The following is a 14,742-nucleotide window of genomic DNA, read 5'->3' as shown; positions in this document are numbered from 1 at the left end:
AGGAGTAGGTGATCGAAAACGTCTGTAATATTAAATGAACGAATAAAGTGAAAATTTTATACATATAGTTTAATTTATTTTCAATGTTCATTTGATTAATGTGTATTATATATTAGTGATTTATTTTAGTAGTTAATTTTAATGTATATTTATTATGATTGAAAAAAATATATTAATTAGATTTTTCACTATAACAAATAATGAGTTCGTTATGTCTTTTAATTAATTTATTATGTAAAATTTAGTAGTGATGTTTATGTATGTCATTATCTATAATTGATGTGTTTATTTACGAAAGATTTTCACAAAAATAATAACTTTTAAAGTGAAACTTCAATGATTTCGTTAGGATTTGTGACAAATAAATAATAATTGATGAGAGTTTTATAAAAATTCAGAAGATAATAAGTGTTTCACTGTTTAAAATAAGATGAATATTCTCATGATGACATCTTCACATGAAGATAGCATTGGAGACTATAATTTTGATATAAGACATAAATAAAAATTTTATAATGGATAGATAGACAACATATAAAATTTATCTTTTTTTAAATAATTTTTTATATATATAAGTTATAATTTATTGATATAGAATTATAGATTATGTTCCTATTATTTGAGACAGCTCGTGAGCACGAACTAACTCGTGAGCTTTCGTTAAGTTGAGCTTGAGCTTATGAAATATGCTCAATTGTTAATGAGTTGAGCCATAAGCTAAGCTTAATTTTCATGAGCCGAACTTGAGTTTGGTCTAACTCGACTCAACTCGCCTCACTTCCAGCTCTAATAACAAAATATATGTACAATTCTGCTTCGTTTTTTATTGATAGAAGAGCATAAAGTATTCTCTATTTGATATTTTTTTAGGAAAATTATAGGTAGACACTGAAAATACTAAACAATGTGAATATTGAATATGTCGAATGTTCAATTCAATAGGTATCCAAATGATTATGTTCATTATTTTTAATTAGATGGTTATTTCTTTTGATTCGATTTACGCATGCACAATTAATAATAGCTGGATGTTCAATTCGCTGAGTGTGCAGATTTAGGAGGTAATTTAGAGGTAGAGTATTTTTTTATTTTATTAGGTCAATTTTAGAGTCTATTGTTCACATTGTTTATAAAATTTATTGTCCACCTAGCAAAATTCTTTTTTTTTTTTTATGAACTAATTAGACCCAATTTGGGTAAACAGCTTAATTAAGTTCCTTTTGACAAAATAGTTTAAATAATAAATAAATATATTCAAAGTAGCTTATAAATAAGTTATTTTGTATTTGGATTTTTAGCTCTAAAAGTGCTTATTTTATAAAAATGTGATAAAAAGTAGTAGTATTATGAGAGAAGTAATTTTTTTTAACTTCTCTATAAGCTCCTAAATAGCTTCTTAAAAAGTTGCAATTTGGTTTTGAAAATTACACCAGACATTAATATTACTACTTTTTATAAGTCATAAGTTCAAAAAAATTACTTTTAGGGTCCGTTTGGAAACTCCAAAAGCTACTTATTTTAGCTTTTGACCTATAAAAAGTTATATTAATAGTGTTTGGTACAATTTTTTAGATAAATTTTTAACTTTTTAAAAAGTTATTTAAGAACTTTTGAAGAAGTTAAAAAATATGACTTCTCCTATTTTCAAAAGCTATTTTATCATTCTTATTTAAAAGTTACTATTAATAAAAGTCATTATATTTTAACCTCCTTTTTTTAAAGAACTTATTTAAAAAATTTGGGCGATTAGTCTAAAATCAAAATTTTGGAGAACCTAATTATGACCTTACGCTAAACAAATAAATACAAAAGAATTAATATATTGGAAATAGAAAAGTCATAAAGGGTTTAATGCCCTTTTCCTGCAATAAATATGATCTATTTTCCGTTCTTTGTTCATGGAAAGAGTATTAAATGCTTGCAAAACTTTTCTGTGTATTTAGTATTTACACCAAGTCTTGATAACTAGAAACAAAAGTTGGTCTTACTGTGTTTACATCATTTACGTATATAAAGCATCATTTTGAGCAAAATTCTATAGCGTTCTTACCTTGAAGCTTGAACAATGGCAGGTTGGAAGCACATTCTATTGTGCACATCAATCATTCTTGCCATGTACACGTTTATGCTTTGCGTTGCCAATGAAGACCGAAAGTTACATGTTGTGTATATGGGGTCACTTCCAAATGGAGACTACGCACCAGCATCTCAGCATTCAAGCATGTTACGCCAAGTTATGGGAAATGATTTTGCAGAACATTCCTTGATCAGAAGTTACAACCGGAGCTTCAATGGGTTTGCTGCAAAACTAACAGACCAAGAAGTGCATAATCTTGCTAGAATGGATGAAGTAGTCTCTGTTTTCGAAAGCAAAACTTTAAAGCTTCATACAACAAGGTCTTGGGACTTCATGGGTTTCCAAGACAAAAGGCGAAGTAGCCCGGGCGAAAGCGATATCATAATTGGAGTCATAGACACCGGTATTTGGCCTGAGTCAGATAGTTTTTCTGATTATGGCTTCAGCCCTGCTCCGAAAACGTGGAAAGGTAAATGTGCAGGAGGGAACAATTTTACTTGTAACAAGAAGATCATTGGAGCAAGAAAATACATCGACGATGGAGGGTCGTCCGCAAGAGACAATGTTGGTCATGGAAGCCATATAGCCTCAATTGCAGCTGGTAACAAAGTAAAAGACGCAAGCTTTTATGGAATTGCAAAAGGAATTGCAAAAGGAGCGGTTCCATCTTCAAGATTAGCCGTCTACCAAGTTTGCGTAAGTGAACGATGCGTTGAGGCTGACATATTAAAAGCTTTTGATGATGCCATTGCAGATGGTGTAGATCTCATCACAATTTCACTTGGACGTCGAGAAGAAGTAGATTTCAAGTTAGATGTTATAGCAATTGGTTCTTTTCATGCAATGGAGAAAGGGATTCTCACTGTCCAGTCATGTGGAAACAGTGGTCCTTATAGAGGGACTATTACTAGCGTAGCACCTTGGTTACTAAGCGTTGCAGCTAGCATCATGGATCGTCGAATCATCGACAAGTTTTCTCTTGGGAATGGACAAACATTGTCCGGGAGATCGATAAATAGTTTCGCATCAAGTGGGAAAAAGATTGCTCTACTTCCTGGGGAGCATGCTTCGCTTCCGTATTGCAATGGCTCAACTTGTGATTGTCTAGATCCCAAGAAGGTAATAGGGAACATACTTTTATGTTCTTCAGAAGATGGAGTTCAAATGGGATATGAATATGGCGCGTTTGGATCAATTGTGATTAACTCTGACCAACATGCTGGAGTTGTCCCTTACCCTGCATCAAGAATAGATGAGATTACATATGCTCATGCTCTGTCATATGCTAATTCTACTAATAACCCTCAAGTGGAGATTCTCAAGAGTGAAGCCATGAATGATCCAAATGCTCCATACATAGCTGATTTCTCTTCCCGGGGACCAAATCCATTAATTCCAGAAATTTTGAAGCCGGACATAAGTGCCCCTGGAGTTGAAATATTGGCAGCGTTTTCGCCTAATGCGAATCCCTCAGGGTTCCCCGGAGACAATAGACATGTCAAATACAACATCATGACAGGAACATCAATGGCTTGCCCCCATGTTACTGGTATAGCTGCATATGTTAAGAGTTTTCATCCTGATTGGTCCCCTGCAGCTATAAAATCTTCTATTATGACTACTGCAATACCGATGAATGGTAGTCAAGATCTTAAGAATTTTGCTTATGGAGCAGGGCATGTAAACCCGGTAAAAGTTATTGACCCTGGACTCATTTTGGATCTTTCTAAGGATGACTATGTGAATTTGTTATGTGACATAGGATATGATACTGCAACAGTGAGAAAAATCAGTGGTGATAATAGTGCTTGTTCTTCTTCAAGTGGGAAATCATTGCTCAAAGATATTAACTATCCTTCAATTGTATATCAAGTGCAACTAATGCAACCGTTTATGGTAAATTTCACAAGAACAGTCACAAATGTTGGCATCGCTAATTCCACCTACAAGGCCAGTGTCACAAAAATTTCCAACATCAATATCACCATCGTGCCTCAAGTTCTCTCGTTCAAATCTCTTGGGGAAAAACAATCTTTCAGTGTCAATGTTGCTGGAGGAAAATTTTCTAAGCCAATTGTACTTTCGTCATCACTTGTATGGACAGATGAAAAACATAGAGTGAGAATTCCCATTATTGTAGACGTCACCCAAATTTGATTTCATGTTTTGGTGCCAAAATTAGAATTATACTAAATAAAATTAAAGACCTACTCTCTCTCTCTCTCTCTCTCTCTCTCTCTCTCTCTCTCTCTCTCTCTCTCTCTCTAATGGTGCCAATTTCCTTATTCCTTCCATTTTCCTTTTCATACGGGAGCCCTCTTTCATTCTTAGTTTCTACAACTGAAACAATCAAGAACACAAAACAAACACTAGTTCAGTTCATACTTATTACTTGATATATACTTTTGGTTGTGTTTGAGAGAGTGGTTTATAGAATAAGTGCTCACTATATAACCCAATTAGTGTTCGCCATTTCAACTCATCAATCAATGATCAATTCTCAATTCTCAATTCTTGATTACCCTTCGATTATAGAATTCGTCTTTGCTCTTTTCTGTGATTAGCCATGTCCAGTGCTGCTGGTCAAGTCATCAAGTGCAGAAGTTAGTCATCTACTTCATCATCAATAGATATAATCTAATGTGATCTTATTTGTACATTTAATTGGTTTCTTTATTTTAATCTTTTCCAAACAATATTTTCACTTTGAATATCGTGATTTTATTTATTTGCCTTTTTAAGATGAAGCCTTCAATTCATTCACATAGACTATTATAATATCTTAGCAGTCTTGATTCCACAATGTGTAAAAAGATTACAAACAAATAAAATTTTTGGATTTGATTTGATATCTCTAGATCTTGTTACAGGGGCTGGCGAGTTGTTAAGCTCTGTAATTTGTCTATTTTTTTTTTTTGAAAATGTGATGTAATTTAGTTTATATGACAAGTTAAATATGCTTTAGGTTTTGTTAACATTCAAGAAAATATTAGGGTATTTTGTTTTATCTAAGGCTGGCAACGGGTAGGGTAGAGTAGGGTTTAGATTCTACTTTAATTCTACTCGCGGGTTGAAAACTTTCTTAAAATTCTACTCTACCTTACTCGCGGGTTGAGAATCTCTCAACTCTAACCATACCCGCACCCTAAAGTTCTAAACCCTATCCTACCTGCAGAAACAAAAAAAAATTCAAATAAATGTAAAATTCAACCATTCCAAATTTCATACTGTTAGTCGAAATAATTACTTTCAAAAGATTAAACTTATGCGAAATGCTGGTGAAGGATCAGGAACGAAGTAGAGGCCAAAAAGACCCACGTGCAAACGTTAAGTGGAAATTATTTGACACGGACTCGATTTCAATACCTTGACAAATCGAGCAATTACTCGAATGAAGATTCGAATAGTTTTTCGAATGGAGAATCGAGCAGTTACACAAATAAGAAAGTTGAAGGCTTTCTCTGAGTTAGGAATTTGTTGGTAACGCTCATGGGCAAAAGAGCGAGAACAGTTACATAGGAATTTGCATACAAGGCAGCGTCGTGCAATTAATAGTCGGTTATGGAAGTGAGTTATAAATATTAGTAAGTTTTAAGAAATAGGTGTTGGAACTTTGCTTCAAAAAAAAACACAAAAATACTCACATCCCAGCGAATTACTGAGTCTGCGATCGAGTTTCTTTTCTGTAGGGTTCCTTCCATGTTTTTATCTTTTCAATTTACCTTTTCTGCAAAATTTACTTTTCAAGCAAATTTATCTTTCAAGCATTGTTTAATTTCCATGTCGAATTTACATTTCAGCACATTTAATTTCCGTGTCCAAAGTCCTTTGATTCAATCGAAGGCATCTTAATCGCTTTCTTTAAAATTCAATGCAAACCATTTCGATTTCAGTCAGTTTTACTTTTTGAATCCTTTATTTTTCACTTCTTTTAGTCTTTTGCACCTTTTGAACTTATTTCCTATCTTAATGCTCGTCTAATTCGAGGGCCTTTGATGCACTTATAGAAAACTGGTACCTGCAAAAGAGGAGTAAATTTCGCTCCCAGACCATCAGAATCGAACCACCATCGATTTGCTAAAAATCGACAAAACAAATTGGCACGCCCAGTGGGACAAGTTTAGACTGAAGTGTGTCAAAAGATTTTTGATGTCATTTGGTGTATGCAATTGAGAAGTGGAAGGATTATTCACATGGAGTGTCAAATGTGAATGGTGGTTCATCCACCAATGACAGCATACCAGTAACTGTGCAATCTTCGAACGTTACTTCACGTTCGGAAGGTTTGGTTGTAAGTGAAAGTACGGTGGTTACTAGCGTACAAACTGGAAATATTGGACGTAATATTCGTCCACGTGGTAACTTACCACCAGTCCAACCTCCAGTAACCACTGGTTGGCCTCCTTATGGCTTTCCTCCCGGTTATACTTCACCAGTGAGTGGTTTTGTTCCTCCTGTTTGTTTTGGGAGTGTAAATGGAGTAAATAATTCTCAAAACCCGCAACAACATTTCGACTTCTCTCTTGATTATAATGTGGGCTTTACATCGAATACTTCTAATTCCATAGCGGTATTTCGACAACATGTAGAGGAAAGTCATAATGATTTATTCAACTTATTGACTCAACAAATGACTACAATTCTAAATCCTATGATGGCTGATCACGAATCGAAATTCGAACGGCTTGCAAGGCAAGTTGAATGAATTGCTCGAATTGTTGATTATGATGAAGGTGAAAGGCATGACGTTAGGGGGAATAACGAAGGATTCGAAAATATATTTCAAAATAAAAATAATATTTTAAACAGAGAGAATCCTCAGATAATTCCCCGTGGTAAAAAATGCAGATGATGTTCTAGCCCGATTATGTGCTAATCATGGTGGTGAACGTTATCAAGTCACAAGAATTGTGGAAGAGGTACTCAATCTAGTTGGTTTGAATGTTGGTTTTATGAACCGACCCCATTTTGTGTCTGCTTTCCCTCAAGTTGTTCAGATGGCTGAAGTGTCAAGAGGAGTGAAAAATCTAAAAATAATTACAAAATTTGTAGGGGAAGTTGGAGAGTCAACTACTGAACACGTCGCTCGATATTTGGTCGAGATTGGAAACTTAGCCAAATGATGAGAATTTAAAATTGAAGTTTTTTCCTTCTTCGATAACAATGTAGAATCAGTTAGAAACTGTTTTTCATGCTCAATTTTACCGAGGGGAGTTGAATGTAGCAGTTACTGATCTAGTTGCTTTGAAACAAGAAGATGGTGAAACCATTGATGATTATATGATACTTTTCAAAAATGCTAGAAGTAGAAGTTATGTATCATTACCTGAGAGTGAAGTGGTGAAAATAGTAGTTATGGGGTTAGGATTTTATATGCGTCGACAACTGCTTAATGTGCATATATCTAACTTAACCCATTTGGCTGAAAGGGTTCGTCAGGTCGAACTTATGAGAAAGAAAAAGGAGAAATACAAGAATGAACAAAGGTTAAAAAGTAAACTTTTTACTCAAAAGGAGAAGGTTGCTTATGTGACCATGGAGTCCTCGGAAGAGGAGTTTGATCTCGAAGCAGAGGTTGATTTGGCTGAACTTAAGAAGGGTCTTTGGTGCACAGAAATCGTGACGGTTCCATTCCTTGGTAACGGCGCTGAAAACTTTATATGCACGTTCATAATCTTAATTCCTTGTCACAACTTTGCACAATTGACCAGCAAGTGCACTGGGTCGTCCAAGTAATAAACCTTACGTGAGTAAGGGTCGATCCCACGGAGATTGTCGGCTTGAAGTAAGCTATGGTCACCTTGTAAATCTCAGTCAGGCGGATTCAAATGGTTATAGAGTTTTAATAATTAAAAGATAAATAAAACATAAACTAGGATAGAGATACTTATGTAATTCATTGGTGAGAATTTCAGATCAGCGCATAGAGATGCTTTCGTTCCTCTGAACCTAGGAACAGCAGAGCTCCACACCTTAATCTATGGTGTGTAGAAACTCTACCGTTTGAAAATACATAAGTGATAATGGTCCAGGCATGGCCAAATGGCCAGCCCCCATGAAAGTCTAAGATAGCATAAAAACTAATCAAAGATCCCTACAAAGATAGTAAAAAGTCCTATTTATACTAAACTAGTTACTAGGGTTTACAGAAATGAGTAAATGATGCAGAAATCCACTTCCGGGGCCCACTTGGTGTGTGCTTGGGCCGAGCATTGAGCTTTACACGTGTAGAGGTCTTTCTTGGAGTTGAACGCCAGTTTGTAACCTGTTTCTGGCGTTTAACTCCACTTTGCAACCTGTTTCTGGCGTTTGACTCCAGAATGCAGCATAGAACTGGCGTTCAACGCCAGTTTACGTCGTCTATCCTTAATCAAAGTATGAACTATTATATATTTCTGGAAATCCCTGGATGTTTACTTTCCAACGCAATTGAGAGCGCGCCATTTGGAGTTCTGTAGCTCCAGAAAATCTACTTTGAGTGCAGGGAGGTCAGAATCCAACAGCATCTGCAGTCCTTCTTCAACCTCTGAATCTGATTTTTGCTCGAGTCCCTCAATTTCAGCCAGAAATTACCTGAAATCACAGAAAAATACACAAACTCATAGCAAAATCCAGAAATGTTATTTTTATTTAAAAACTAATAAAAATATACTAAAAACTAACTAAATCATACTGAAAACTATGTAAAAACAATGCCAAAAAGCGTATAAATTATCCGCTCATCACAACACCAAACTTAAATTGTTGCTTGTCCCCAAGCAACTGAAAATCAAATAGGATAAAAAGAAGAGAATATACTATAAATTCTAAAATATCAATGAAACTTAGCTCCAATCAGATGAGCGGGACTTGTAGCTTTTTGCCTCTTGAATAGTTTTGGCATCACACTTTATCCATTGAGNNNNATTTACCCTTGCCTTTTAGTTTTAAGGGCTATTGGCTTTTTGCTCTTGCCTTTTGGTTTAAAGAGCTTTTGGCTTTTTCTGCTTGCTTTTTCTTTTTCTTTTTCTCTCTTTTTTTCCACATTTTTTTTCTTTTTTTCTTTTTTTTTTCTGCAAGCTTTTGTATTCACTGCTTTTTCTTGCTTCAAGAATCATTTTTATGATTTTTCAGATTATCAAATAACATGTCTCCTTTTCATCATTCTTTCAAGAGCCAACATATTTAACATTCATAAACAACAACTTCAAAAGACATATGCACTGTTCAAGCATTCATTTAGAAAACAAAAAATGTTGTCACCACATCAAAATAATTAAACTAGTTTCAATGATGAATTCGAAACCATGTACTTCTTGTTCTTTTGTAATTAAAACATTTTTCATTCAAGGGAGGTGATGGATTCATATTCATAACTTTAAGGAATAGACACTTAGACACTAATGATCATGTAATAAGACACAAATATAAATAAACATAAAGCTCAAAAATTGAAAAACAGGAAAATAAATAGACAAGGAGATTAAGGAATGAGTCCACCTTAATGAGGGTGGCGTCTTCCTCTTCTTGAAGAACCAATGGTGCTTTTGAGCTCCTCTATGTCTCTTCCTTGTCTTTGTTGCTCCTCCCTCATAGCTCTTTGATCTTCTCTAATTTTATGGAGGATGATGGAGTGCTCTTGGTGCTCCACCCTTAGTTGTCCCATGTTGGAACTTAATTCTCCTAGGGAAGTGTTGATTTGTTCCCAATAGTTTTGTGGAGGGAAGTACATCCCTTGAGGCATCTCAGGGATTTCATGGTGAGGAATCTCCTCATGCTCATGTTGAGGTCCATGATCTCTTGTTTGCTCCATCCTTTTCTTAGTGATGGGCTTATCCTCTTCAATGAGGATATCTCTAGCCTTAGGTGCCATAAATGGTTATGGAAAAACAAAAAGCAATGCTTTTACCACACCAAACTTAAAATATTTGCTCGTCCTCGAGCAAAAGAAGAAAGAAGTGAGTAGAAGAAGAAGAAAATGGAGGAGATGGAGGTGTTTGAATGGTTCGGTCAAGGGGGTTTTAGGTGGTGATGATGTGTGAAAAGGAAGGAGTGATGGTTTGAATTTGAGTGGGTGGGTGTATGATGGTTTTGGAAGAGTAATGGAGGTAATTGGTGAAGGGTATTTGTGGAAGAGAGTTATGAAAAGGTGTGAAAAGGAGAGAAAAAGTGGTGGGGATCCTGTGGGGTTCCACAGATCTAGTGGGGCCAAGGACTTGACATCCCTGCTCCAATTAGGCGTGTAAAATGCCCTTGCTGTGCAATCCCGGCGTTTAACGCCAGACTGCTGCCTGTTTCTGGCGTTTAACGGCAGGTAGATGCTTGTTTCTGGCGTTAAACGCCAGCTTGGTGCCTGTTGCTGGCGTTAAACGCCAGACAGATGCTTGTTTCTGGCGTTTAAACGTCAGACTGCTCTCCTCCAGGGTGTGCTGTTTCTTCTGCTATTTTTTATTTTGTTTTTGATTTTTCAGTAGTTTTTGTGACTTCACATGATCATCAACCTAAAGAAAACAGAAAATAACAATAGAAAATAAATAAATATAATTAGATAACATTTTGTTGCCTCCCAACAAGCGCTTCTTTAATGTCAATAGCTTGACAGTGAGCTCTCATGGAGCCTCACAGATGTTCAGAGCAAGGTTGGAACCTCCCAACACCAAACTTAGAGTTTGAATGTGGGGGTTTAACACCAAACTTAGAGTTTGGTTGTGGCCTCCCATCACCAAACTTAGAGTTTGACTGTGGGGGCTTTGGTTGACTCCCAGGGTCAGCTTCAACAAGAATGTTCTTATCCTTGTTCCTGCTCATATGAAAAAGAAGAAAACAGAAAAGAAAATATAGAATCCTCTATATCACAGTATAGAGATTCCTTTATGTGAGTGGAAGAAGATAAGAATAGAAGAAGAGAAATTCGAACACCATGAGAAAGAGAGGGTTCGAATTTTGAGATGAAGAGAAATGTTAGCAAATAAATAAATAAATAAATAAATAAAGATTGAAACAAAAAGATAAGATTGATTGAAAAAGATTTGAAAATTAATTTTGAAAAGATAAGAAGTTAGAAAAGATTTTGAAATTGATTTTGAAAAAGATGTGATTGAAACTTATTTTGAAAAAAAAAGATTTGAAAAAGAAATTTAAAAAGATTTTATTTTAAAAATTAAAGTTGATTACTTGACTAACAAGAAACTAAAAAGATATGATTTAAAAATTAAAGGTTGAACCTTTCTTAAGAGGCAAGTAACAAACTTTTAAAATTTTTGAATCAATCACATTAATTGTTAGCATTAACTTTGAAAATATGAAATAGAAATAAGAAAAAGATTTTGAAAATCAAATTGAAATTTTCGAAATTATGAAAGAAAAAGTGAAAAAGATTTGATTTTTGAAAAAGATAGAATTTTTAAATTGAAAATTTGATTTGACTCATAAGAAACAACTAAATTTTAAAAATTTTTTGAAAAAGTCAACTCAAATTTTCGAATTTTATGAGAGAAAAAAGGGAAAGATATTTTTTGATTTTTGAATTTTTAATGATGAAAGAGAAAAACATCAAAAAGACTCAATGCATGAAAATTTTGGATCAAAACATGTGATGCATGCAAGAACACTATGAATGTCAAGATGAACACCAAGAACACTTTGAAGATCAAGATGAACATCAAGACTTATTTTTGAAAAATTTTCTAGAAAAGAAAACATGCAAGACACCAAACTTAGAAATTTTTAATTTTTTAGACACTAACAAATTGAAAATGCATATGAAAAATAAGAAAAGATACAAAACAAGAAAATATGAAGATCAAACAAGAAGACTGGCCAAGAACGACTTGAAGATCATGAAGAATGCAATGCATGAAATTTTCGAAAATAATTTTTAGAAATTAAAAAGATGCAATTGACACCAAACTTAAGACTTGACTCTAGACTCAAACAAGAAACACAAAATATTTTTGGTTTTATGATTTTATTAAATTTTTTTTTTGATTTTTCGAAAATTTATTTTAAGAAAAACGAAAACAAAGAAAAAATTTTTGAAAAAGTTTTTGAAAACCAAATAAAAGTTGAAACAAGAAGAAAATTACCTAATTTGAGCAACAAGATGAACCGTCAGTTGTCCAAACTCGAACAATCCCCGGCAACGGCACCAAAAACTTGGTGCACAGAAATCGTGACGGTTCCATTCCTTGGTAACGGCGCTGAAAACTTTATACGCACATTCATAATCTTAATTCTTTGTCACAACTTCGCACAACTGACCAGCAAGTGCACTGGGTCGTCCAAGTAATAAACCTTACGTGAGTAAGGGTCGATCCCACGGAGATTGTCGGCTTGAAGCAAGCTATGGTCACCTTGTAAATCTCAGTCAGGCGGATTCAAATGGTTATAGAGTTTTAATAATTAAAAGATAAATAAAACATAAACTAGGATAAAGATACTTATGTAATTCATTGGTGAGAATTTCAGATCAGCGCATAGAGATGCTTTCGTTCCTCTGAACCTCTGCTTTCCTGCTGTCTTCATCCAATCATTCCTACTCCTTTCCATGGCAAGCTTTATGTAGGGCATCACCGTTGTCAATGGCTACATCCCATCCTCTCTGTGAAAATGGTCCAATGCGCTGTCACTGCATGGCTAATCATCTGTCGGTTTTCGATCATACTGGAATAGGATATACTATCCTTTTGTGTCTGTCACTATGCCCAGCACTCGCGAGTTTGAAGCTCGTCACAGCCATCCCTTCCCAGATCCTACTCGGAATACCACAGACAAGGTTTAGACTTTTCGGATCTCAAGAATGGCCATCCATGGGTTCTAACTTATACCACGAAGATTCTAATATCTCGGACTCGGTCCTCTGTATTAGATATCTAAGAGATATTCATTCTAGCTTGTTTGCATGTAGAACGGGAGTGTTTGTCAAGCACGCGTTCATAAGTGAGAATGATGATGAGCGTCACATAATCATCACATTCATCATGTTCTTGGGTGCGAATGGATATCTTAGAATAGGAATAAGCTTGAATTGAATAGAAAAACAGTAGCACTTTGTATTAATTCATGAGGAACAGCAGAGCTCCACACCTTAATCTATGGTGTGTAGAAACTCTACCATTTGAAAATACATAAGTGATAATGGTCCAGGCATGGCCGAATGGCCAGCCCCCATGAAAGTCTAAGATAGCATAAAAACTAATCAAAGATCCCTACAAAGATAGTAAAAAGTCCTATTTATACTAAACTAGTTACTAGGGTTTACAAAAATGAGTAAATGATGCAGAAATCCACTTCCGGGGCCCACTTGGTGTGTGCTTGGGCTGAGCATTGAGCTTTACACATGTAGAGGTCTTTCTTGAAGTTGAACGCCAGTTTGTAACCTGTTTCTGGCGTTTAACTCCACTTTGCAACCTGTTTCTGGCATTTGACTCCAGAATGCAGCATGGAACTGGCGTTCAACGCCAGTTTATGTTGTCTATCCTTAATCAAAGTATGGACTATTATATATTTCTGGAAATCCCTAGATGTCTACATTCCAACGCAATTGAGAACGGGCCATTTGGAGTTCTGTAGCTCCAGAAAATCCACTTTGAGTGCAGGGAGGTCAGAATCCGACAGCATCTGCAGTCCTTCTTCAACCTCTAAATCTGAGTTTTGCTCGAGACCCTCAATTTCAGCTAGAAATTACCTGAAATCACAGAAAAATACACAAACTCATTGTAAAGTCCAAAAATGTGATTTTTATTTAAAAACTAATAAAAATATACTAAAAACTAACTAAATCATACTGAAAACTATGTAAAAACAATGCCAAAAAGCGTATAAATTATCCGCTCATCAGTCCCCCATATGTTTTCTCCTTACTTAAAAAGCTCCCTAGTAGTGAAAAGTCAAATGATTCAAAACTAAAGAGTGGAAAGAAGTATAGTTTTGATATCTCAAAATCTTATCAGATTTTCGATGTGTTGCTTAAAGATAAATAGTAGATTCTACCTGAGGGTAGAACTTTACTTTCAGTAAAAGATTTAAAAGGAAGACCTTATTGTAAATTTCACCAAGCAACTAGTCATTCTAGTAACAGTTGTGTTCATTTCAGGGACTTGATTCAAGAGGCCATTATGGAAGGACGTTTGAAGTTTGATGATGGGAAGAAAGAGTTGAAAGTTGATGCAGATCCTTTCGATGTTGAAGCTGGTTTTGTTGAACCACATTTTGGAGTAAATATGGTTGGAATGTCTTATAATTTTGATGTGGCTCTAGTGATTTTGAGTCACAAGTCCGATCAGTATATCCTCGAGCAGGGGATGGTTTGTTAGATTTCTTGGTGCAGCAAAAGATCAAAGATCGAGACGTATCTCTGTGTCCTCGATGTAATGCTGTATTTGACATTGAGGTTGCGGCAATTTTTGAAAAAGAAATGATGAAGATAGAATTGCCTCATAGAGAGGAGCAGGCTCGTCAGAGGCAACCAATTTGGCGAGTAGAGGGACAAAGTTCCAAGGCTCCTTAGCAGAATGCTGTCACACTGATGAGCCGTTCTCAGGCTATAGGTGTCCATTGGATTCGAAATTGTCAAGAATTCCAGAATCGAGATGCTCAGTATTGGTGGAACCCACAGTGGGGACATCGAGGGCCTCCTCAAAACCAATATCCCTATCAACGTGGTCGGGCCAGAGGGTACCCGAGGG

General features: G+C 35.4%; 1 protein-coding gene and 1 long non-coding RNA gene across 2 annotated transcripts in view; one reads left to right on the top strand and one right to left on the bottom strand.

The window, feature by feature from the left end:
* LOC110272278 overlaps window positions 1-8,265 on the bottom strand; it is a 13,952-nt gene extending 5,687 nt beyond the window's left edge. Inside the window, exon 1 of the long non-coding RNA XR_002363435.1 lies at window positions 8,254-8,265. This is a non-coding gene — a long non-coding RNA (uncharacterized LOC110272278). The remainder of the gene's footprint in view (window positions 1-8,253) is intronic.
* LOC107642011 (subtilisin-like protease SBT4.6) lies at window positions 1,969-4,295 on the top strand. The gene has a single exon (XM_016345352.2). It carries the CDS (start codon window positions 2,066-2,068, stop codon window positions 4,232-4,234), a length of 2,169 nt encoding a protein of 722 aa, XP_016200838.1. The 5' UTR covers window positions 1,969-2,065; the 3' UTR covers window positions 4,235-4,295.

This window comes from Arachis ipaensis, chromosome B05, assembly GCF_000816755.2.
Source record: "Arachis ipaensis cultivar K30076 chromosome B05, Araip1.1, whole genome shotgun sequence".
NCBI lineage: Eukaryota > Viridiplantae > Streptophyta > Magnoliopsida > Fabales > Fabaceae > Arachis > Arachis ipaensis.
Note: the sequence above shows the minus strand (reverse complement) of the source record. Positions and strands in the feature narration are given on the sequence as shown.